At 38.7% G+C, this 24,902-nt stretch overlaps 3 protein-coding genes and 1 pseudogene across 4 annotated transcripts in view; 1 reads left to right on the top strand and 3 right to left on the bottom strand.

The window, feature by feature from the left end:
- The first annotated feature begins 1,155 nt into the window (after window positions 1–1,155).
- On the top strand, window positions 1,156–6,297 carry LOC149034019 (uncharacterized). Its single transcript, XM_089193833.1, has 9 exons — window positions 1,156–1,528; window positions 1,611–1,825; window positions 2,240–2,305; window positions 2,563–2,659; window positions 3,110–3,213; window positions 3,666–3,794; window positions 4,044–4,134; window positions 4,527–4,688; window positions 5,296–6,297. Exons 1-9 carry the CDS (start codon window positions 1,156–1,158, stop codon window positions 5,493–5,495), a joined length of 1,437 nt encoding a protein of 478 aa, XP_089049959.1. The 3' UTR covers window positions 5,496–6,297.
- A 1,921-nt stretch (window positions 6,298–8,218) lies between these two features.
- LOC149034018 (E3 ubiquitin-protein ligase TRIM45-like) lies at window positions 8,219–11,105 on the bottom strand. Its single transcript, XM_089193214.1, has one exon. The coding sequence runs from the start codon at window positions 11,037–11,039 to the stop codon at window positions 8,802–8,804; it is 2,238 nt and encodes a 745-aa protein (XP_089049340.1). The 5' UTR covers window positions 11,040–11,105; the 3' UTR covers window positions 8,219–8,801.
- A 3,552-nt stretch (window positions 11,106–14,657) lies between these two features.
- On the bottom strand, window positions 14,658–17,918 carry LOC149034017 (E3 ubiquitin-protein ligase TRIM45-like; annotated as a pseudogene). Its single transcript, XR_016182801.1, has one exon. The product of XR_016182801.1 is annotated as an E3 ubiquitin-protein ligase TRIM45-like (transcript).
- A 4,057-nt stretch (window positions 17,919–21,975) lies between these two features.
- Window positions 21,976–24,902, bottom strand: part of LOC149034016 (E3 ubiquitin-protein ligase TRIM45-like) — a 3,002-nt gene continuing 75 nt past the window's right edge. The window contains exon 1 of the mRNA XM_089193321.1: window positions 21,976–24,902. This exon is cut by the window's right edge and continues 75 nt beyond it. Coding sequence (XP_089049447.1) covers window positions 22,707–24,902 — 2,196 coding nt within the window. The 3' untranslated portion in view covers window positions 21,976–22,706.

Genomic DNA, 24,902 nt, shown 5'->3' with positions numbered 1-24,902 from the left:
ATGGTAAGGAGTATATTTGTAACACATGTAACTCAAAAGTTAAACAAGGTAACGTTCCTTGTCAAGCTGTGATAAGTATGTTGATGATACACCAGTTGAGCTTGTCTCTCTTGAAAAACTAGAGCAGACACTAATAGCTCAGAGAATAGTATTTGTAAAGATTATTGTTATGCCCAAAGGTCAACAGAGGAAAATAAAAGGTGCAATTTGTAATGTACTGGTTGAATGTGATCAGACAAGTAGTCTTTTACACGCCCTCCTGAGAGATCTGGTATAATCCTTTTAAAACTCAAAAGAAAGTTACAATTCAGAGGGCATGTATACTTTCAAGCAGTAAGGCCTCACTTTGTCTTACAAGCCTTGCAATGGCTTAAGGCAAATAATACATTGTATAAAGACATACAAATTGATGTTAATAATATTGATACAAATCTGACTGTACTGCATGAGACAGATAATTCTATAACAGTAAATGAAGCAACAGGTTCTACAAACAATTCAGTTACAGATGATTGTGTAGAAGACACTGAAGATTCAATACCAGTAAACCAGGAAAAATCTTCATTCCAAAATCAAATTAATGACTTAAATGACTTAAATGATAATAATGAAGAAATTGAAGACCCTTTAAATGAGCATAGAATGCCAATCAATCAAACATGCTTGCAATCCATTATCCCTAACTATCCTGTGATGGTAGATAATAATAATGAGCAGTCATCAGGAAATGAAATTTATAGCATTGCACCAGGAGAGAACAAACACCCTGTTTCATTCATGACTGATAAACAATGTGAAGAACTAGCTTTCCCAGTGTTGTTTCCTAAGGGAAGGTATGGGTACACAGCTGAACGTGAAATTATGTTATCACCAGTAAAGTACTTTAATGCATGACTCCTACATTATAGTGGAAAATTTGCTAGAAACCCAGAGTATCTTTTCTTTGCACAATTTATAATTGAGCAGAAAAAAGTTTCAGACAGTATCAATATTGCATTAAAAAAGGTTCCTGGTCATTCTGTTACTGCTGCTCAATTAGAATCCAGTCCATAAGGCTTACAAAATCTAATTTGTCAAGACCAAGCTTATTTATTTTTGAGATAAATTCCAGGTACTCCACCTTACTGGCAAAAATTTATGTATGAGGTAGTTGCTATGGTGAAACAACTTGGTATTCCAACATGGTTTATGACGCTATCATGTGCTGATCTTAGATGGCCAGAACTATTCCAAATCATTGCCAAAATGCAAGGGAAAAAGATGACAAATGAGGAACTTGATGCATTGTCTTACAATGAAAGGTGCCAAATTCTGAATACAAATCCTGTTATAGTAGCTAAGCACTTTCAATATAGAGTGGAGACATTTTTCAATGAAGTGTTAGTTAGCAAAGCGAATCCAATTAGCAAAATAGTTTATTATGCATTATGTATAGAATTTCAGATGAGAGGATCTCCCCATTTACATGCATTAATCTGGACTTCAGACTGTCCTAACTTGACTGATGACAACAAGCAGGCAGACACCAGTAAGAGCAGTTTCGATCTACGTCTGAGGCCCCACAGCTTCGCTAACTAAAGCACTCTTTCGCTCAGGTTATGTGCATTTAGACATTGTGAATCCCGAAACGGGATTGGCAGTGGGAGAAGAAGGGGAAACGCCTTCTGTTGCCAAAGAAAAGTCAGAATTCATGAGCAAAAGTCAAGAATTCCACGCAGAGCCTGAGCCACAGGCCACCCAACATGCTAAACACCGAAAAGTGGAGAGAGTTGTGTTTACAAAAGGGAAGAACAACGTCCCTTGTCCCAAGGACGACGCAAAGAAGGTGGAGAATAACGCACCGCCAGACATTCCGGCACAAGATGACATCGGTGAGAATAAACAATATTTTTTTTCGTGAACGAGGGAGACGGCTGGGTGCCATAAAAGTATTTCGATGTTCTTGAGGAGGGGGAAGAGGCTTGTTAGTTAGGTGTCAAGAAATATTCTTCAAAGACGAGGAAGCTGAAAGACGCCGTCAGATACTCTGACTGTATCTTGTTCAAAAACGGGGGAAAAAAGAAAAAGCCTGGAGACAATTTAGATTTAAAAAGAGGAATATGCACCATTTTAAGTCGTCGAGATTTGCTCTTGAGAACCTCCCCGCGAAACGCAATGGAAACAATTGAGGAAGAGTTGACCGATAGTGACGTTTTTCGAGTTTCATTTGATGTTTGTGATCTTCTGTCTTCCTCGTTAGGACTCCTGCAGTTTGGCTTTCAAAGAAAGGATGCTAACCCAGCTGTGGATTTTCATGTTAAGCACCGTAAGAAAGTTTTGCTCGTTTGTTTGCACGTTTGTTTTACAGGGAGAGCCTTGTTTCAGAGCTTAAACGACTGCTTGAGAGCGTCACGCTATCTTTACTTGACGGGTCTCGCAAAAGAAAGCGAGGGAAGGTCGCGTGACTGTTTCAACTTTTTCCTCTTACGTTTTCCGAGACTATTTGGTTTAGACTTTTTTTGACTTAAAAAAACGTATGCCTTTATCGGGGATACTGAAAGCTCATCTTTGTTTTGATTTCAGAGTTTGCTGACAGTACTTGCCGATTTTACTGCAGTATCTATTACGCGGAGCAATTCAGATCTCTGCGAAAGAGGATCTTTCCTGACGGCGAGGAGAAGTAAGTTAATAACATAGATGTTTTTTTCTTTTGTCGTTTATTTCCTTGGTTATATTTTTTAACATTTTAACTTTAATCGGCTGCATTTCCTTGACCTCATTGATACCTGCACCATTGCTGAAGCTGATTCGTGTGGCACCTTGCGCAGGAGGAAACTGCCCTTTTGTTTTTATCCTGACGATTTATTTCGAGTCGGATATTCGATGTTTTAACGCTTATTTGTAACGTTCACAAAATGACCGCTTTTCAAGAAGAAATACATCTGGCATCTGAACTGCCGTTGGCTTCATTAACCATCGTCTCTCATTCAACCTTGCTCAAACACAGAAAACGAGGTGCAACATTGCACTAAGGAAGATGAGTCGAAAATAAGGTTTAAAGAAAGAAAATTGAGATCCTTCTCCACACAATTGCGAATTCATTGGTAATGTGTCAACGATAACTTTACAGATGACCGGTTTGTCATGAAGCAGATGTCAAGACTGGAGTTGCAGTGTTTTCTGGAGTTTGCACCACACTACTTCTGCTACATCAATAAAGCTCTAGATGAACAGGTATGGTAGGGGAACGTGGTGGGGCAGTGGTAACGTTGTGGTAGGGGGACGTGGTGGGGCAGTGGTAACGTTGTGGGATCCGGACTCGAGGCCTAAACGGAGTCGCTACATTATGTCCATGGAGAAGATTATTTGCTCCCACAATGCTTCTCTCTACTCAGAGGTGTAAATGGGTACCAACGAAATACCGAAAGAAGGGGGGGGTGAGGTATTGCGCTTGAGTAGCATCATATCCTTGGGGGGGGGGTGAGTAAAACTACGATAGAGCCCAGTCTGCGCTCTCGCAGAATGAGTTACTCTGTTCATGTGCAGACCTCTGCCTTTAAAAAGCGATGATGGGGTTACCCAACACGATGACTTTACTTGCACTTCATACTTTGCACTCTGGTAGTAAATTTCCTTCGCATAGCATCAGAAAATGGATTTATATTGTTTTCTTGTTTTCTTGATAGCGACCAACCTTGTTGGCAAAGATCTTGGGGATATACAGGATTGGTTACAAGAACTCACAGACAGGTGCTACGATGAGACAGGATGTGCTTGTTATGGAAAATTTGTTTTACGACCGCAAAATCGACAAGGTATGAAACTGGAGTATCTTACCAATAAAATAGAAAAATCTACGACATGTAATTTACAATAATGGTCTTTTTTCTTCTTTTCCTTTTTTTTTTTATTTGCGCAAATTTTTCACAATTCGGTGGGACCTTAGATCTCTAAGCTCGAACTCTTTCAAAGTTGCCTTTTTGCGACATTAAGTCTTAACTGGTCGCAAGAATTAATTCAAGTTTTCTATCCGAAACTTGACGTCTAATACTTTATTTCTTCAGACTTTCGATTTAAAAGGTTCCATGAGAAGCCGGTACGTTCAGACTTCCGGGATGAAGAACGATGTATTACTGGACGAGAACCTGCTTGAAAGTGAGTCAAAGAGGACTGAATCGATTCTTTTTATGGGTTTTTATGGTAAATTTACCGTTTAACTAGTTGTAACCCCTTGTAAATCACGTTAGTTTCTATTTGGACTTTTAGGCTCTGACAGAGTACTGTATTCTTACCGCGCCTACCTTTATTGGTACGTTTCCCGCTCTTTCTCCGCGGTTACTCGCTGGAGGAATATTTCTCGTGCTAACTACTAACGGTTTGTTTCGGGCGTTTTTTTTTTTTCGCATGCGTTCTGCCCTTTCCACTTAGAAACATTTCTGGTATCTGCAGAATTTCTGTTTGTCGCTGGGGATTTTCCACGAGTCGTTGACAAACAACACCCTGTTTAATTATACAGAAATTAATTTCAACTCCTTTTTCTGTTCCAGTGATCCGTGAGTGCCCGATATTTATCCGCCCGCATTCCAAAGCCATTCTCTCACGTGCTATTCACAACGACACAGAGTTCCTTGCTCAGCAGATGGTGATGGATTATTCACTGTTGGTAGGCATAGACGAAGCCCGGTCTGAACTGGTCACCGGAATCATAGGTGAGTCAGGCAGAGCTTCGTAATAAGGGACAGCATTAGGCAGGGTTGTCAAAACGTATGAAAGTAGAAGACAAGCAAGGCCATTGTGGACGTCATTTACTTTCTTCAGATTTCGAGTAAGACGGAGAACTATTCGTTTAAAATGTCCAAAGCGCTCCACGAAGCTTACACGAAACCCTCGAAAGAATTCGGAAGGTGGACCCTGTTCACACATTTGGTAAATTTTGTATCTAATCCCATTCAAAACTGCGTAATGGCTGCTGTGCAATTTTCTTCGATAGCATTTCAATTGTACGATTTTTCTTCGGCAATCCTAGTTAAATGACATGAAAGTAGCCGGTTCAAAATGGCAGACTAGCCGGCAGTGTTGATCGACTGCAGACTCTTATTAACAGCTCTACTTAGGCCCGGTGCAGACGCCGCACTCCACATAAGCCTTATCAAATTCTGTGAATCAGGTCTACGCGAAGTTCGGCTTCTCAGTCAATTCGATACAATTAATGGATTCCGTTCGACTCAGCTTTTCTTTACATAATGCTTACGTAACATGCATGACAAGTTGTGCGTGAAAATGGAGATCTTTTTCATGCACTCTTTTGTTCTTTAGATTTTGTTCGAACATTCACTTGGGATAAGAAGTTGGAGATGTACGTAAAAGCCAGCGGCATTCTTGGAGGCCAAGGAAGAATGCCTACAGTAGTGTCCCCGGAGTTGTACAGGACACGATTCACTGAGGCCATGCACAGATACTTTCTTATGGTCCCTGATAAATGGACAGGGCTTGGAATTCGAAGTGACCTTGACTAAGGGGCCATTGTAGACGTGTACCTCTCATCAAAGCCTTGTTCAAATACTTCAGTGGTGATTTCAAAATAATGGACCGTGCTTGGAAGTGAACACGTTTAAGATACCGCCATGTTGTCCTCATTTTACTTTGGTGCATGATTCACGGAAGCCTCCCATAGGTGCTTTATTATGGTTCTTAGTTGAGAAATAGTCCGGTTCTGAATAAGGGACTTCTTTGCTGTTGCTCGGGGTGCTGGGAACTGATTGGACGGCATCCATTTTACACAAATCCCTCTTACATTCGCTTCTAACTGTACCCGCAATTGCTCGGATACGTTCTGGAATTAGAGGATACAGCAGATCAAGACACGAACGCTTTTTGCCACAGACGATCATTCTTAGACAAATATACTTGCATACTTCAGGGGAAGGGAGGGGCTTGTTGACGATATTTGTAATTGAATGTATAATTTATGTAACGAAAAGTTTGTATAGAATTTAATGAAATTATAAATTATTTGTAGAAATGATGAATGGAGAGGAAGATTGATATTATCTTATTAAAACAGAGATAATGAAAATGATACGCACATACTGAAAGAAATGTTGAAATGACGTAATGTTTGTTTTTCTAGAGGTTTCTATGTATATTTGCGCAGCCTTTATTAATTTTGCTTTTTTTTTACCTAATGTGACATTTCGTCAATGTTAGACCTGTCATCAGACAGGTGTGTTAATAAATTAAGAGATAACGAAACACAATTTTTATGATTAAAGAGCAGAAAGGGGTATCTTATTGAGCGGAAATAAAAAATGTTACTTCCGCGTTTGGCGCAAATTCATAACTTGGAATTTAGGAAATGGAGCTGCTTAGTAAAAGCCCGTTTTAATGCAGTGAATCACACACCACAGAATAAAACAAAGCTACTTTTAGCCTGATCTGTTTCTTAAGAACAGGGTAATTTATTAACGTAAATTGGCCACCGTAAAGAGTTTAAAAGCTGACGTTTCGGGTGTTTGCGCTTCGTCAGAGCGATTGGAGGAATTGTGGGTTGTGTGTTTTTATATGCAGAAAATAGAGCTACGCCATTGGTGGGAGTATGATGACGAGAAAACAAGAATAAATTCCAATCGCTCTGACGAAGGGCTAACGCTCGAAACGTCAGCCTTTTAACTCTTTACGGTGGCCAATTTACGTTTTCAACTTAGTTGTTAACACTAAATTACATGCTGCACTCTTCCACCGACGCAGCAGCACAGTTTCTTTAGAAACTTACCTCCTTTATTCAAGAATAAATTAGTTGAATGAAAAGTGCTCGTTGATGCCGTGGAGATTAAGAGTGCCGATTTGAAAGATAAATTTTTGTTCTGGAGTTTTGCGGCTTTCCGAACTAGGGGGAAAGGCCGCAAACTGCCATATGATGCTTAGAATGGTAAGGGAGATTAAAGTGTCTAGCGACTGGTTTGGATGTGTCCTTGTCATTTCTTTCTACGTCGCGATGGGGTTCTCGAAATCAGTCACCTGGTCGTCATCCTGTTTCACCAATGTATAACTTTTTGCAATGAGTGCCAGTTATGCAGTAGATGACATTGGCGGAGGTGTACGTGAAGTGATCAGTGATCAGTGATCTAAATGGATATATAGGGTCCAGACATTTTCTCTACTCTGAAATGATTTAAGAGAATCTGTACCGAGGAGCGAAAGGCCTCTACCTGAGTGTTGATGTTTTCTTTTCCCTAGCTTGCATTGCCCTCTTTTCCTTATGTTCTTCCCGTTGAATTTTGGGATTTCGTTTAATTTTTGGTAAACTCGTTTTTTTTTCTTTTGTCGAAAGAACCTTCCCGCGAATTGGAAGGGAGCTATTTTCCATGAGACTTGGCAGGGGTTCGATGTTGCGTTTTATTGGTCGGCGGCACGACCGCATGGGCTTGCACCTAAATGAGGTGCGAAACTGTGAATTTCTTTGGAGGCCAAATACTCGAGGTTTGTTTTTTAAAGAGTTACCTCTTCTTAAACCGATTTATGGGGTGTGTAGATTTGTACGATTTTCATGAAAATTGCCCACGCTCTTAAGGGTATGAGGCTTTTACAAAATTCGTTATATTCAATCTCTCGTGACGTCCCGGAGCGTGACAACAACCGAAATATTTTAATTTTCCAACTTCAAAATAGATCTGCTAAGGAACCATTAGGGACAACGAAAAAGCCTCAAACCATTTGTTAGCCTATTATCTGCTGAATGATGCTGTCCAGTTTTTTCGGAGGTCGGCGGTAACGTGGAGGCCGGTAATTCAGTAAAGCAAGTATCGTAAGTTTTGTGTTTAAAGGCACGCGTGCGCCTAAAAAAATAAAAACTTTGAAAAAACTTAGTTATTCTCAGAATCTGTACTGTACAAGCTTTATAATGTTATATAGCTTTCCATGGTTTCTTCTATAGTTGCACGCTTAGAACGATTTTTCCGGAAGGTACCCTATTTTGTTGACAGTAACCTCAATGAATCATATACAATAACTTGTTAAAAGTTCTCAATTGCGAGTCGAAATAAGTTGCGTTGGATTTGATCTCTATCAACTGGGTAATCTATTCAAGTGTAAAAACTTATCTAACGAAAAAGTAGTGGAACATCTTACATCAAGCAAAGTTGTAAATCTGTTTACTACAATTGGAATGTGCAAAAAAAAAACTCTTGCAAAACAGACAAACACACTCTGATGTATGTATGTTTTCTACCACTGAATCTGGAGGTCTAGCTGATGATTTACAAAAAAGCCTTTGTCTTCTTACTTAAAGTTAGTGACATATTGCCCTTAGCTTAAGTCAAAGCAATCATAGAAACTGTCTCCTGCATTACTTTATTTCTTTCTCTCCCAGTGAAGTGAGTTACGAACAAAAAAGAAGCGTAAAAAATGGTCGTAACTCTCCCTCAAACTTACTTCTTAAAACAGCATGATCTTATACAGAGAACAGTGTTATATCAGTTACACTTGAAATGTATATTTTCACCTCCCCTCCGAGCTGTTTGATATTATATGCTACAGATGGAATAAATGTTTAAATTACTGCAGATTTTCTGGTGTAAAGGAAAACCGTGACGAATTTTAATATTTTTAACCCACTTCCCTCCCTGTAATTCATGACTAGTCTTATCATGGCTAAACCTAGTTATTCTCTGAATAATCACTGTTGTTAAGGTTGAGAATAACAAAGAAGGTCATTCAGAGAATAGCTAGAATCTCCAATGTTTTACATTCGATGGTTGAACTCAAAATTAATTGATTGATTTTAATTTGGTTCGGTGCAATAGTACAAAATAATGTTAACAAGTTTATTGCAATATCTGTATATGATGGTTACGAGTGTCACACACAACAATTTGGCCATTTCTAAGAACTGCTATAGAGTTTGGATGATTGAACTCTCCTAAATTGACACCCCTTGTTCTAAACTTGCCGAGAAACTTTCCATTCAGTTCAAATACTTGTATTCTGTGGTTATTTTCGTCACAGACCATCAAGTAACCTGATTTGTTCACCGACAAACCTCTGGGACCATTTAACTCCCCGTCCCCTCCACCCTCCTTTCCAAACTTGTACCGAAAGTTTCCTTTCCTGTCAAACACTTTGATACAATGTTCATTATCGTCCGACACTATGAGATATCTTTCATATTGAATACAGTGAATAGGAAAAGTAAAAGAGCCCTGCGCTCCTATCTTCATTAGAAAATTGCCATCAGGAGAAAAAATCTTAATCAGTCCCCTACCTGAATCAGCGACAATTATATTCCCATCACTGTCTACTGATAAACCATGGGGACTATAGAGCTGACTATCAAGGCTTCCTCTCCCACCAAAGGATCCCACGTACTCACCCTTCCCGCTGAAAATCTGGATTCTATTGTTCCCACTGTCTGCCACGAAAATATTCCCATTATTATGATATGTTATTCCGGTAGGCAATTGAAATTCTCCTTCTTCGGTACCATGCCGACCAAACGATATCAAATAATTTCCTTCAGTGTTAAAAATTTTGACTCTGTGCTTGCAATAATCAGTTACAGCTATCTCATCCTTAGCATTTATCGCTACCCCCCAAGGAAAACTAAATGTTTCTTCAGACGAGCCCTTTATTCCGAAGGCAAGAACAGGTTTAAACTGAAATGGTATTACATGTATAGTGAAAGGACTGTCCCCAATATGTTCCCCATTTACCTTTACAGTCACTTGACATTTTCCTGGATCTCTGGGACAATATCTGACCTGATAGAGTCCATCTTTACAGTCATTTATTTCTATTTCTGACGTGCATTCTCGTCCTTGTTCGTCACTGATCTCCACCGTTACATGGTCACCTTCATTGTAACACTGTCTTCCTTCACTGTCCTTTGTTGTCAAAGTAAAGTGAGCTTCACGGAGAGCAATTCCTTCCTCCAGTCCTTTGCCTTCAATATCACAATGACCTGCTTTTGTTGTTTTTTTCAAAGTTCCGATGTCCTCGGTTTTGACAGTGTTGAATAACTTGTAATTTTCCACGAAGACAAAATGAGCCACAAGTTCGGGGTCACGGTCGGTTGGCTCGATTTGATCAGTTCCTTCAAAGATGGTGTCTAATGATTTCTTAAGTTGGACGATTTCAGCATTTGTGTTTCGGTTGAAAAGTTTCTCAGCCTTCTCCAGAGATGATTTTATGGCCGTCATTTGACGCTCGATCTCGGTCTTTCGCCTAATTATGCTTTCAATCGACATGCATGTTTCTTTCTCCACCTCTGCGATTATGTTTTTCTTGTTTGCTTCAATGACTGCAATTAGCTTGTCAACAAATGTTTGAATCTCTCTCTTCACATCTTCGCCTTTTTGTATCAGTGTGGCACATTCTTCATCAAGTCGGCTTACGGCGTTTATCTTTGTTTGTAAATTGTGTTGCTGTTTTTCTATGAAAGACTTTATATCAGTCTTTCGTCTCTCGGCTTCCTCTTTGATTAACTTTATATTATGACCACCATGCTCTATTATGACACAAATCTGGCAAACTGGCGTTTCACAGTCTTTGCAAAAATACTTTAGCTCTTCTTTGTTATGATCTTCTTTAGGACAGAAAGCAGGTCGTTTCATCACATCTTCATAGTCCTTGTCTTGAAAGTCTTTGAGCGCCAGAACACGATGATCTTTATTGCTGCAAATGATGTTGTGTCCAATGATACACTCGTCACACCAGAACACGTAACAATGGAAACAATAAGAACTCTTGGAGCTTTTCTTGTCGCAATTTCCACATCGTACTTGGCTGGTTTTGCACTCTTTAATTGCTAACACATCAATCAAGCCGTTTAGATAAAAGCTGGTGGGAAGATCTTTCAAATTGCCACCTTCAGGCACTCTGCTAATAGCTTGACACTTCGGGCATCTGATTGTGTCTCGGCCATGGCTTGTTCTGTGCCAGTGTTTCAAGCAGTGCAGACAAAACGTGTGTAGACATGGAAGGTGCTTTGGATCGGTGTACACGTTAGTACACACTGGGCACGAAACTTCCTCGCGAAGATTGTGAAGCAGCGTTTTGATATCCATGTGTTTTTCACTAAGAACTGATCACACGCTCGAGCAAAGTAGATTTTCTCGGAATTGAACTCAAACCATGATGCCTTGTGACATTATTTTAGCTATTCATGGAATTAATTATTTGTCAAGACAACAAGTTTTGTGTACAAACCAATCACAGAACTTCTTAATACAAAAAAACACTTTAATCAAGGATTCCTTGGATACCTGGCTCTCTGAAACGTAAAATCTGACTCGCCCGCAGTTGTTCGGCTTGAAGATGTCACGAAAAACGAGAAAATCATTGGAAGGAGACAACGAATGGACACCTCGTAAAAGAAGGTTTTGATCCTTCTGGGAAAGTTTTCCCCTGTCCTTTATTGACCATGGATTTGATTATGCCACGGTCTTAAATAAAATATATTTTAAAGCCTGGATCTATAGCATAACAGTGGAAAGAAACTTGTAAACATACCTCGTATGGCTCCACGCGTGACCTAATCAGACACGCACACACCCACCGAGCGTGACGTCACACATCTAACATTGTAGCGCGCTCAGAGTTCCTCTTTCAAAACAGGCGATAATCATTTCCGATTTATTTTTCTCTCACTGAATACTTTCGTTTCAATCATGCCAACGATTCTTAACTTTTAAGATCATATTTTGATAATCTCACGATAATTTGTCTCACCAGTGGAGGTTTTATACAAAGAGCCGACTGCTTATTCACAGTGCAATGCTACTAATATTCCCCTTGGAAAGGGTGAAAACGTTCTAAAGGAAATTTTTATAACTTGCACGCTGTTTTTTGTCAGGGTGGAACATGTTACTTGATAATAAGAGAAGGAATTTATGGACTTCATCTGCGAAAGAGAGGAGAAGCCCTGAGTTGACAGCTGCAATGACTTTAAAAAGAGTTATGGCGAAATAGCTGCACTTTTTAAATATGAGACTGCTTATTTGGGTGGAATCATCCTGGAAAAGTCTTTACTGTTCTATTAACGCGGTACTTTCCAGAGCTTAGGTCAGTAGCCCGAGAAACGGGAGGAAGAAACGCAGAACACGCTTCGTGTGGCTCCCCGCGTGACCTGATCAATCACGTAGAAAATCCTGCACTTTGGCGTCAATGTCCTCTCACAGGATTTGAATCTTAAGTCACGTAAAACCTAAATTTCGCGAAAGCCACAACGAATTTTGAACTATTTAACGTTCACTTGCAGAAGGGAAGATGTTGGGTAAAATATGCTCTGAAGGGAGATCCTCTATCCACAAAATAACATCCCTTCTATGTCATAAACTGCATTCCTTTTCTGCCTTGATTAATGCTACGTACTGTTAACCATCATTACCAACATGACGTCATAACGGCTATATTGATTAGCAAAACAGTGAATGGTGGCCACACTGGTGTTCAAGTGTTTGAACTCTTCTCTTGTGTCTACAGTTTCTTTTGCTCCGATAAATCTACATATCTGCTCAACTCTAGAATGAAAACGTCTTATAGGCCAGTAGTCGTATTCAGGTTAAAACCCCTTATTGAAATGTGGCGACCAAATCTCTCTCATAATTCAATTCGCCCTTTCATTCGCAGTGAAATCTCTTATTTGAAACGAGGTGTCACCCTCCCGTTGTTAAAAAATAAAAAGTAGCCCTGTTTGTAGCAAAGTTTAGTCAGAAATTAGAGCTTTAAAGCACTTCGTATGCAAACTTCATCTATTCATTCATACCCGTGATTTCAAAACGAATGCCCAGCGCGAGTTTGATTTGAAGTCACAAGTATGATTTCAGACCACCATTAAACGAAATGAAGTTCAATTTCCACTCCATTGCATCCACTTTGAAACTGCAAAATTCAGTCGCTCAAATGCAGAATTTTTAAGTCTGTACTAACATTTTATTGATCCAGGATTGAGCTGGTTTTAATTTATCAAAAAGTAGTCTTTCATTTTCCGGTAATGCGATTGATTCCTTTAAACAAGCCTTGAAATCTGATTGGTTGTTGTGTTTTAGTAAAGCTGTCTCATTAGCTGGGAAAAAAGATGTGATTAAGAGAAAAAATGGTGCGATTCATGAATAACTCGCACCAATGAGAGCCAATAAGATTAAAAGGATAACAGTGACCTCAAAATGGACGCAAGAGGTTTATTAAACTCTTCTCAAGACTAATATAAGTTGATTTACCGAAAGCCTTTTGCTGGTTATGTAAAAGTTATTGATGCATTCCTCATTAGATGAACTTGAACCGTAAACTTTCCTCCGTGTTACTTTTTGTTCTCGTTTATGTTAATTGTTTGATAAGTGATGCCACTAATAGAAGTAACGTTCTTAGCCCTCTACCCTCCCCCTGTGATTAATGAATAGTCTCGTTTCAGCCATTCCAAATTGATTTTTGTTTTTTGTTTTTGTTTTTTTTTTTTAACACTGCAGGTGTTCAGACTAAAAGGAAAACAATATAAGATTTCATTTTCATTTGCGCGGAAACATTTCACAACAATCTTTCTTTCCTCTCTTTGTAAGATTTATTTTAAGGTTTCCTTTAACAAATTGCTTGCTTTTGGTTTAAATTACGTATGCAATAAAAACCAAGTTCAGTATGCAGATTTTTCTTTGTTAAAGACAAGAATAAACGTCTGGAAGAAGGACAAATTATATTTCTTTCCTCTCTTTGTTAGATTTATTTTAGGCTTTAGACCAGCTTTGTATTTGCTGATCTATTCGACATCCTTGTATTTTTGGTGGTGACGGCCGCCCATAGAATTGATTTTCTAGATTTATTTTGAGTTTTAATTTCGTTACTGTTAAAGTACAGAGTTAAAGTTACAGTTAAAACTAGCATGTAATTGGGAGCGGCATAGGGTAATCAGATTAGTTCTGCGAGCAATGATGTATGAAACCAGGTATTTGCAGGGCGTTTAAGCGCGTAGAAACTGACTTAACAGCTTGATTGTCAAGTAAAGCTATGTTTAATAGGAAGTTAGTGCCCACAAATCGTTGTACAACGTGAGTGAATCTTGAATCCCACACAGAATTAGGTATCTGAGTGTGGATTTCCTAAGCTAATAAATGTAACATTTTTGTAACCATAAGATTAGATTGAAATAGAGTGGATAGATCGCAGAATGGAACGTGTAATGCTGAATTGTCGTCAGTAATGCCTGAATCAAGAGAAAGTATACAATCCAAGATTACTGAACCAGCGTGTGCGGAATTCTCAGCAACGCAAACGGGAATTTCTGCGAAAAAGATAACTTGTCCTTCTTCCAGACGTTTATTCTTGTCTTTCACAAAGAGAAATCTGCTGACACTGAACTTGGCTTTTATTGTATACGAAGACTAATTTTTTTGGTGAAGTACTATTATGCTGCGATTTTTCCTTCCCCTTTATTATGTTGCTTCTGAAAGGGAAGTGTAGAATTGTGTCACGAACAGTTACGTTGCATATCAATTTGTCACTAGTTGATAGGTCTTGTTTGTATAGTTTTGTCTGTTTATTCCGTTTCGTCTTTTTTAAACATTATTTTCAGGCTCGCGGGCGGTTAAAAAAACAAAATCTGAAAAAAAAAAGTTATTAGTTGCACGCTTTGAACGATTTTTCCGGAAGGTACCCTATTTTGTTGACATTAAATTGATGACCATCATCTCAAATTCAAATCATAACGTCTTTAATGATACATCAACACTCAAAACGACGACACATTAAGTCTTATGACATTATACACGAAATAGTTCACTGAATCGTGTACAGTCAAAATAAGTTGCGTTGGATTTGATCTCTATCAACTAGGTAATCTATATTAGGGTGAAAACTTATCTCATGAAAAAGTTGTGGAACATCTTACAATTAGCAAGGTTGTAAATCTGTTCACTAAAATATTGGAATTTCCAAAAACGACAACTCTTATGAAACAGATAAACACACTCTGATTACTGTATTATGTTTTCTACTACTGAAATTTACAGACCTCGCTAATGATTTACATAAAAGCCTTTGTCTTCGTACATAGTTAATGACATATTCCCCTTAGCTTAAGACAAAGCAGTAATGAAAACTGTCTCCTGCATTACTTTAATTTTTTCTTCCCAGCGAAGTGAGTTACGAACAAAAACGGAGCACAAAAAGTGGTCTTAACTCTTCCTAAAAGTTACTTCTAATAACAGCATGATCTTATATAGGGAACTGTGTAATATCAGTTACACTTAAAATGTATATGTTAAACTCCCCTCCTAGCTGTTCGATTATATATGCTACAGACTGAATGAATGTTTCCGGGTCACTGCCCTCGCCTTGTTATTAATATATATAATCTTGTCCCTAAGACGAGTTCTTTATTTGTCTTTAGATTACTGCAGATGTTCTGGTGTAAAAGAAAGCGAATTTTAATATTTTAAGCCCTCTTCCATCCCAGTAATTCATAACTAGTCTTATCTTGGCTAAACCTAGTTACTCTTTGAATAATTACGGTTGTTAAGGTTTAGAATAACAAAGAAGGCCATTTAGAGAATAAATAGAATCTCCAATATTTTACATTCGATGGTTGAACTCAAAATTAATTAACTGATTTTGGTTTGGCGTAATAGTACAAAATAATGTGAACAAGTTTATTCCAGTATCTGTATACGATGGTTAAAAGCGTCACAAACAACAATTTGGCCATTGCTGAGAACTGCTAAAGAGCTTGGATTACTGAACTCTCCTAAATTGGCACCCTTTTTTCCAAACTTGCCGAGAAACTTTCCATTCAGCTCAAATACTTGTATTCTGTGGTTACCTTCGTCACAGACCATCAAGTGACCTGATTTGTTCACCAAAAACCACTGGGATTATTTAACTCCCCGTCCCCTCCACCCTTCTTTCCAAACTTGTACTGAAAGTTTCCTTTCCTGTCAAAAACTTTGATACAATGTTCACCACAGTCTGACACTATGAGATATCTTTCATATTGAATACAGTGGAAAGGAAAGGTAAAAAGCCCTGCCCTCCTATGTTCGTTAGAAAATTGCCATCAGGAGAAAATATCTTAATCAGCCTGTTACCTGAATCAGCGACAATGATATTCCCATCACTGTCTACCGATAAACCAGAGGCACCACTGAGCTGACTATCAAAGCTTCCTCTCCCACCAAAGGATCCCACGTACTCACCCTTCCCTTTGAAAATCTGGATTCTATAGCTCCCATTGTCTGCCACGAAAATATTCCCATTATTATGACATGTTATTCCGGTAGGAAAATTAAATTCTCCCCCTTTGGTAACAGACCGACCGAACGATCTTAGGTAATTTCCTTTACTGTTAAAAATTTGGACTCTGTGGTTCTGACAATCAGTAACAGCTATCTCATCCTTAGCATTTACTGCTACCCTCCAAGGAAAGCTAAACATTCCCTCAGACGAGCCCTCTTTCCCGAAGGAAAGTACAGGTTTAAACTGAAATGGTGTTACCTGCACAGCAAAAGGACTGTCACGGACATGTTCTCCGTTTACCTTTACAGTCACTAGACATTTTCCTGGATCTCTGGGAAAATAACTGACTTGATAGAGTCCATCTTTACAGTCATTTATTTGTATTTCTGACGTGCATTCTCGTCCTTGTTCGTCCCTGATCTCCACCGTTACATGGTCACGTTTATTATAACACTGTCTTCCTTCGGTGTCCTTTGTTGTCAACGTAACGTGAACTCCACGGAGGGCAATTCCTTCTTCCAGTCCTTTGCCTTCAATATCACAATGACTTGCTTTTGTTGGTTTTTTCAAAGTTCCGATTTGTTCGGTTTTGACAGTGTTGAACAACTTATAATTTTCCACGAAGACAAAATGAGCCATAAGTTCGGGGTCACAGTCGGTTGACTCGATTTGATGAACTCCTTCAAAGATGGTGTCTAATGATTTCTTTAGTTGGACGATTTCAGCGTTTGTACTTTGGGTGAAAAGTTTCTCAGCCTTCTCCAGAGATGATTTTATGGCCGTCATTTGACGCTCGATCTCGGTCTTTTGCCTTGTTATGCTTTCAATCGACTTGCTTGTTTTTTTTTCCACTTCTGCGAATATATTTTTCTTGTTTGCTTCAATGACTCCAATTAAATTGTCAATAAATGTTTGAATCTCTCTCTTCACATCTTCGCCTTGTTGTATCAGTCTAGCACATTCTTCATCAAGTCGGCTTACGGCATTCATCTTTGCTTGTAAATTATGTCGCTGTTTTTCAATGAAAGACTTAATCTCAGTCTTTTGTCTCTCGGCTTCTTCTTTAATTAACTTTATATTATGACCACCATGCTCTATTGTGACACAAATTTGACAAACTGGCGTTTCACAGTCTTTGCAAAAGTACTTTAGCTCTTCTTTGTTATGATCTTCCTTAGGACAGAAAGCAGGTCGTTTCATTACATCTTCATAGTCCTTCTCTTGAAAGTCTTTGAGCGCCAGAACACGATGATCTTTATTGCTGCGAATGATGTTGTGTCCAATGATGCACTCGTCACACCAAAACACGCAACAATGAAAACAATAAGAACTCTTGGAGCTTTTCTTGTCGCAATTTCCACATCGTACTTGGCTAGTTTTGCACTCTTTAATTGCTAGCACATCAATCAAGCCATTCAGATAAAAGCTGGTAGGAAGATCTTTCAAATCGCCACTATCAGGCACTCTGCTAATAGCTTGACACTTCGGGCATCTGATTGTGTCTCGGCCATGGCTTGTTGTGTGCCAGTGTTTCAAGCAGTGCAGACAAAACGTGTGTAGACATGGAAGGTGCTTTGGATCAGTGTACACGTTAGTACACACTGGGCACGAAACTTCCTCGCGAAGGTTGTGAAGCAGCGTTTTGATATCCATGTGTTTTTTTACCAAGAGCTGAGCACACGCTCGAGCAAATCAGCTTTTCTCGGAGTTGAACTCGAAACATTGATGCCTTGTGACTTTATTTTTAGCTATTCTTGAAATTAGTTATTTGTTATAACAACGAGTTTTGTGTATAAACCAATCACAGAACTTCTTAATACAAAAAAACACTTTAATCAAGGATTCCTTGGATACCTGGCTCTCTGGAATGTAAATTTCGACTCGCCCGCAGTTATTTGGCTTGAAGATGTCACGAAAAACGAGAAAATCATTGGAAGGAGACAAAGAATGGAAACCTCCGAAAGGAGGGTTTTGACCCTCCTGGAAAAGTTTCCCCTGTCCTGGATTTGATTATGCCACGGTCTTAAATAAAATATATTTTAAAGCCTGCATCTATAGCATAACAGCAGAAAGAAACTTGTAAACATACCTCGCATGGTTCCACGCGTGACCTGATCAGACTCCACCGAGCGTGACGTCACACATCCAACATTGTAGCGGGCTCAGAGTTCCTCTTTCAAAACAGGCGATAATCATTTTCAATTTTTTTCTCTCACTGAATACTTCCGTTTCAATCATGCTAACGATTCTTAACTTTTAAGAAAACGCTTTAATCAAGGATTCCTCGCGTGACCTAATCAGACTCGCACACACCCACCGAGCGTGACGTCACACATCCAACATTGTAGCGGGCTCAGAGTTCTTCTTTTAAAACAGGCGATAATCGTTTTCAATTTTTTTCTCTCACTGAATACTTCCTTTCCAATCATGCTAACGATTCTTAACTTTTAAGATCATATTTTGATAATCTAACGATAATTTGTTTCACAACTGGAGGTTTCATACAAAGAGCTGACTGTTTATTCACAATGAAATATTACTAATATTCCCCTGTGAAAGTGTGAAAACGTTACAAAGGAAATTTTAATGACTTGCATGCTGTATTTTTGTCAGGCTGGTGCATGTCACAAAAACTTGGTGATAAGAGGAGAAATTTATGGACTTCATCCGCGAACGAGATGAGAAGTTTTGAGTTGACATCTGCAATGACTCTTGAAGAGTCATTGCAAAACAGTTGCACTATTTAGATATGAGATTGCTTATTTGGGTAGAAGCATCATCTTGGAAAAGTCTTTACTGCTCTATTAACACGCTACTTTCCAGACCTGCGGTCTCAGTAAATGGGAAATGTTTTAAAAGCTTTTAGAGCTTTAGCCCGAGAAACGGGAGGAAGAAACGCAGAACACGCCTCGCGTGGCTCTCCGCGTGACCTGATCAATTACGTAGACTCTCACGCACTTTGGCGTCAATGTCCTCTCCCAGGATCTGAATTTAAAGTCTCGTAAAACCTGAATCCACCTCAAGAATTTCGGGAAAGCCATTACGAATTTTGAAGTATTTAACGTTCACTTGCAGAAGGGACGATGTTGGGTAAAATATGCTCTGCAGGGAGATCCTCTATCCACAAAATAACATCCCTTCCATGTCATAAGCTCTTATTTCAAACGAGGTGTTGCCCTCCCCTTGCTAGAAATGAAAAGTAGCCTTGTTTTTAGCACAGTTTAATCAGAAATTAGAACTTTCAAGCACGTGGTGTGCAAACTCTAGCAAAACTCTTGTTTTGAAGTTAGACTTGATTTATTCATTTTCTAATATACAAAAAATATTCCAAACTTTTCTCTTTAAGGTAACTGATGGTGAAAAGCTCATTTTTAATTGATTATTAATCATTATCTTAAATAAAAGTCAAATAATTGAGTCAGCTCTGACAACTTATAGCTACTATAATAAGGCAAAAGTTGCAAAAAAGGAAAATAACACATGAAGTCTTGTGATACTTTTGGTTTTTGTTTTTTATTTGTTTTTTTAACACTGCAGGTGTTCAGACTGAAAGGAAAACAATATCAGATTTCGTTTCTGGCCTAATTCCCTTCCACCCGTAAATTATAACTAGTTTTATCTTGGCTCATTGAAAATTGTTCATCGAAGTGGAGGTAGGTATCCACCACTTTCACCTGCACTGAGGTGAATTTCTTTCGGTTTATACCACACACAGAACCCACAAAAAAGTGTTTATCTCTGTCAATATGGCGAAACATTGTCGGAAATTAAACTCTTAAACATGATTAATTTTGGAAGAATTAATTAGTTGTTTTGACAGCCGGTTTGTGAATAAATCAATCGCAGAACTTTCATGATACAAGAAACATTTTAATCAAGGATTCCTTGGATTCCTGGTTATCTGAAAAATAAAACTGACTTGCCCGCCGTTCTTCAGCTGGAACTGTCACGAGAAACGAGAAGGTATTATTATCACAAGAAGGAGACACGATAGACTTCCACTGTGAAAAAGATTATTAGTCCTGGGTTTATGGCTGCCATGACGCTTGAAGAGTCAATGCATCTGTAAACCCAGAAATCTGTTTAAGAGAAAAGGAAAGCCTAAAATAAATCTGACAAAGAGAGTGAAGAAAGATGACTTGACCCCGTTACAGACGTTTATTCATGTTTTGACGCAAGAGGGAAATTTGAGACTGAATATGAGCTGGCACTTAAAGAACGATTCCTTGTATTCCTGGTTCTCAGGAATGTGAAACTGACCCGCTCACCATTCTTTACTCGGCTGGAACATGTCACGAAAAACTTGAAAAAATTCTTAAAGATCACTTAGAAGACATAACCGTGGACTTTCAACTTCACGAAATCTACGAAAGAAAAGAGAAGCCCTGGGTTTATGGTTGGGATGACTCTTGAGGAGACTTCGTAGCTGTAAACCAAGCAATTTGTTAAAGGAAAGCTTAAAATAAATCTTACGAAGAGAGGAAAAAAAGATAACTTGTCCTTCTTCCAGACGCTTATTCTTGTCTTTCACAAAGAGAAATCTGCTGACACTGAACTTGGCTTTTATTGTATACGAAGACTAATTTTTTAGTGCAATACTATAAAGCTGGGATTTCTCATTCCCCTTTATTATGTGGCCTCTAAGATGGAAGTGTAGAATTGTGTCACGAATAGTCACGTTGTATATCAATTTGTCACTAGTTGATAGGTTTTGTTTGTCTGGTATGTTATTGATTTTAACTTGATTTACCGGTTTTGTATTATGTTCAAATCACCCGTCTCTATGTATGTGTGATCATTCTGACACGTGTAAGTCAATTGATTTTCGAGTTAAGAGTTTGGAGTGGAAAGTATTTTCGATTCGATTGAGCAATAGATTCATTTGATCAGTTCACTATGGTCGAGTTTATAAAAGGTAGGATCTTCACGAATAAACATATGACAAAGAAGCATTTTGTGGAGTCGGAGTCGGCATCATCCTGGAAACGCTTCCTTTGCGCTTTATTGATTATAGATTTTCTTGTGCTACGGTTTTTAAAAATATATGACAGCGCGTGCAAAAATACCCTTTACAAAATAGGCGAATTTGAAAGGAGTTCTTTTTCATGAGACTTAGCAGGGAGTTATATATTGCGTTTTATTGATCGGCAACACGACCCCATGACATGGGCTTAAATGAGGAGCGGAAACTGTGGATTTCTTTAAGGCCAAAAACTCGAGGTTTTTTTTTTTTTTTTTTTAAAGAGTGACCTATTCTTAAATAATTTGTAGGGTGAAAATTTTCAACCATGCTCATGAAAATTGGCCAGAATTTTCCTCAGATATTGACGCACGTACAGGTATGAGGCTTTTACGAAATTCGAAATATTTCTCTCGTGACGTCTCGGAGCGTGACAACAACCTAAATATTTTCTATTTTCTAACTTCAGACTAGATTTTCTCAGGAAATGCTAGGAACAACCAAAAAGCCTCAAACCATTTGTTAGCCTATCATAAGCTGAACGATACCGTCCAGTTTGTTTGGAAGAAGGCGGTAACGCGAAGGCTGGTAATTCAGTAAAGCAAATACCGTTTTGTGTTTTTTTTTAATTATTTTAGGCCCGCGCGCACCTTAAAAATATAAAAACTTGGAAAAATGAAGTTATGCTCAGAAACTGTATTTTATAAGCTTATAGTGTTATATAGCTTTCCGTAGTTTCTTCTATAGATGTGCGCTGTGGACGATTTTTCCGGAAGGTACCCCATTTTGTTGACATTAACCTTAAATTGATGACAATCATCTTAAATTCAAATCATAACGTCTTTAATGATACATCAACACTCAAAACGATGATACATTAAGTCTTATGACACTATACAGGAAATAGTTCAGTAGATCGTATACAATAACTTATTGAAAGTTCTCAATTGCGAGTCGAAATAAGTCTCGTTAGATTTGATCTCTATCAACTAGGTAATCTATACTAGGGTGAACGCATGAAAAAGTAGTGGAACACCTTACATTTAGCAAGGTTGTAAAACTATTCACTACAATTAAGATGTGCAAAAAGACAATTCTTACAAAACAGATAAACATACTCTGGTTACTGTACTATATTTTCTGCTACTTAAATCTGCAGGCCACGCTGATGATTTACATAAAAGCCTTTGTCTTCTTACATAAAAGTTAACGACAAATTCCCCTTAGCTTAAGACAAAGCAATAATAAAAACTGTCTCGTGCATTGCTTTAATTTTTCTTTCCCAGCGAAGTGAGTTACGAACAAAAAGCGCAAAAAGTGGTCTTAACTCTCTCTAAAACTTAATTCTTAAAACAGCCTCCCTCCCTGTAATTCATAACTAGTCTTATCTTGGCGAAACCTAGTTACTCTCTGAATAATTACGATTGTTAAGGTTGAGAGCAACAAAGAAGGTCATTCAGAGAATAAGTAGAATCTCCAATTTTTGCATTCGATGGTTGATTAACTTATTGATTTTGGTTCGGCGCAATAGTACAAAATAATGTGAACAAGTTTATTCCAATATCTGTATACGATGGTTGTATGTGTCAGACACAACAATTTGGCCATTGCTGAGAACTGCTAAAGAGGTTGGATAATTGAACTCTCCTAACTTACCACCCTTTGTTCCAAACTTGCCGAGAAACTTTCCACTCAGCTCAAATACTTGTATTCTGTGGTTATTTCCGTCACAGACCATCAAGTGACCTGATTTGTTCACTGATAAACCTCTGGGACCCTGTAACTCCCCGTCCCCTCCACCTTTCTTTCCAAACTTGTACTGAAAGTTTCCTTTCCTGTCGAAAACTTTGATGCAATGTTCACTATAGTCTGACACTATGAGATATCTTTCATATTGAATACAGTGGAGAGGAAAAGTAAAAGAGCCCTGCGCTCCTATCTTCATTAGAAAATTGCCATCAGGAGAAAAAGTCTTAATCAGCTTCTTGACTGAATCAGCGACAATGATATTCCCATCACTGTCTACTGATAAACCACAGGGACTACTGAGCTGACTATCAAGTCTTCCTTTCCCACCAAAGGACCCCACGTACTCACCCTTCCCACTGAAAATCTGGATTCTATTGTTCCCATTGTCTGCCACGAAAATATTCCCATTATTATGATATGTTATTCCGGTAGGAAATTTAAATTCCACTCCTTCGGTACCAAACGATCTTAAGTAATTTCCTTCACTGTTAAAAATTTGGACTCTGTGGTTGTTATGATCAGTTATAGCTATCTCATCTTTGGCACTTACAGCTACCCCCCAAGGACGCTTAAACATTTCTTCAGACGAGCCTTCTTTTCCGCAAGAAAGAACAGGTTTAAACTGAAATGGTGTTACCTGCACAGTGAAAGGACTGTCCCCAATATGTTCCCCGTTTATCTTTACAGTCACTTGACTTTTTCCTGGATGTCTGGGACAATAGCTGACCTGATAGAGTCCATCTTTACCGTCATTTATTTGTATTTCTGACGTGCTTTCTCGTCCTTGTTCGTCCCTGATCTCCACCGTTACATGGTCACGTTCATTGTAACACTGTCTTCCTTCGATATCCTTTATTGTCAAAGTAAAGTGAGCTTCACGGTGAGAAATTGCTTCCTCCAGTCCTTTGCCTTCAACGACACATTGACTTGCCTTTGTTGTTTTTTTCAAAGTTCCAATGTCTTCCGTTTTGACAGTGTTAAATAACTTTCGATTTTCCACGAAGACAAAATGAGCCACAAGTTCGGGGTCACAGTTGGTTGGCTCAGTTTGATGAACTCCTTCAAAGATTGCGTCTAATGATTTCTTCAGTTGGACGATTTCAGCGTTTGTACTTCGGGTAAAAAGTATTTCAGCCCTCTCTAGAGATGATTTCATGGACGTCATTTGACGCTCGATCTCGGTCTTTCGCCTTGTTATGCTTTCAATCGACTTATTTGTTTCTTTCTCCACCTCTGTGAATATATTTTTCTTGTTTACTTCAATGACTGCGATCAAATTGTCAACAAATGTTTGAATCTCTCTCATCACATCTTCGCCTTGTTGTATCAGTGTGGCACAGTCTTCATCAAGTCGGCTTACGGCATTCATCTTTGCTTGTAAATTATGTCGCTGTTTTTCTATGAAAGACTTAATCTCAGTCTTTTGTCTCTCGGCTTCTTCCTTGATTAACTTTATACTATGACCTCCATGATCCAATGTGACACATATTTGGCAAAGTGGCAATTCACAGTCTTTGCAAAAATACTTTAGCTCTTCTTTGTTATGATCTTCCTTAGGACAGAAAGCTGGTCGTTTCATCACATCTTCATAGTCCTTGTCTTGAAAGTCTTTGAGCGCCAGAACACGATGATCTTTATTGCTGCGAATGATGTTGTGTCCAATGATGCACTCGTCACACCAAAACACGCAACAATGAAAACAATAGGAACTTTCGGCGCTTTTCTTGTCGCAATTTCCACATCGTACTTGGCTGGTTTTGCACTCTTTAATTGCTAGCACATCAATCAAGCCGTTCAGATAAAAGCTGGTGGGAAGATCTGTCAAATCGCCACTTTCAGGCACTCTGCTAATAGCTTGACACTTCGGGCATCTGATTGTGTCTCGGCCATGGCTTGTCGTGTGCCAGTGTTTTAAACACCGCAGACAAAACGTGTGTAGACATGGAAGGTGCTTTGGATCTGTGTAGACGTTAGTACACACTGGGCACGAAACTTCCTC

The sequence above is a fragment of the Pocillopora damicornis genome, chromosome 14 (assembly GCF_964200805.1).
Source record: "Pocillopora damicornis chromosome 14, jaPocDami1.2, whole genome shotgun sequence".
In the NCBI taxonomy this organism is placed as follows: Eukaryota; Metazoa; Cnidaria; class Anthozoa; order Scleractinia; family Pocilloporidae; genus Pocillopora; species Pocillopora damicornis.
The sequence above is the reverse complement of the archived record's forward strand: the minus strand, read 5'-3'. Positions and strand labels throughout refer to the sequence as shown.

Bases quoted from the DNA above. Each gene is read 5' to 3' on its own strand.
- LOC149034018 (XM_089193214.1), bottom strand. From the start codon at position 11,039: ATGGATATCAAAACGCTGCTTCACAATCTTCGCGAGGAAGTTTCGTGC.
- LOC149034019 (XM_089193833.1), top strand. From the start codon at position 1,156: ATGGTGAAACAACTTGGTATTCCAACATGGTTTATGACGCTATCATGT. The intron at 2,306-2,562 runs GTAAGAAAGTTT...TTTTGATTTCAG, and splicing joins GGATTTTCATGTTAAGCACC to AGTTTGCTGACAGTACTTGC. The intron at 3,214-3,665 runs GTATGGTAGGGG...TTTTCTTGATAG, and splicing joins ATAAAGCTCTAGATGAACAG to CGACCAACCTTGTTGGCAAA.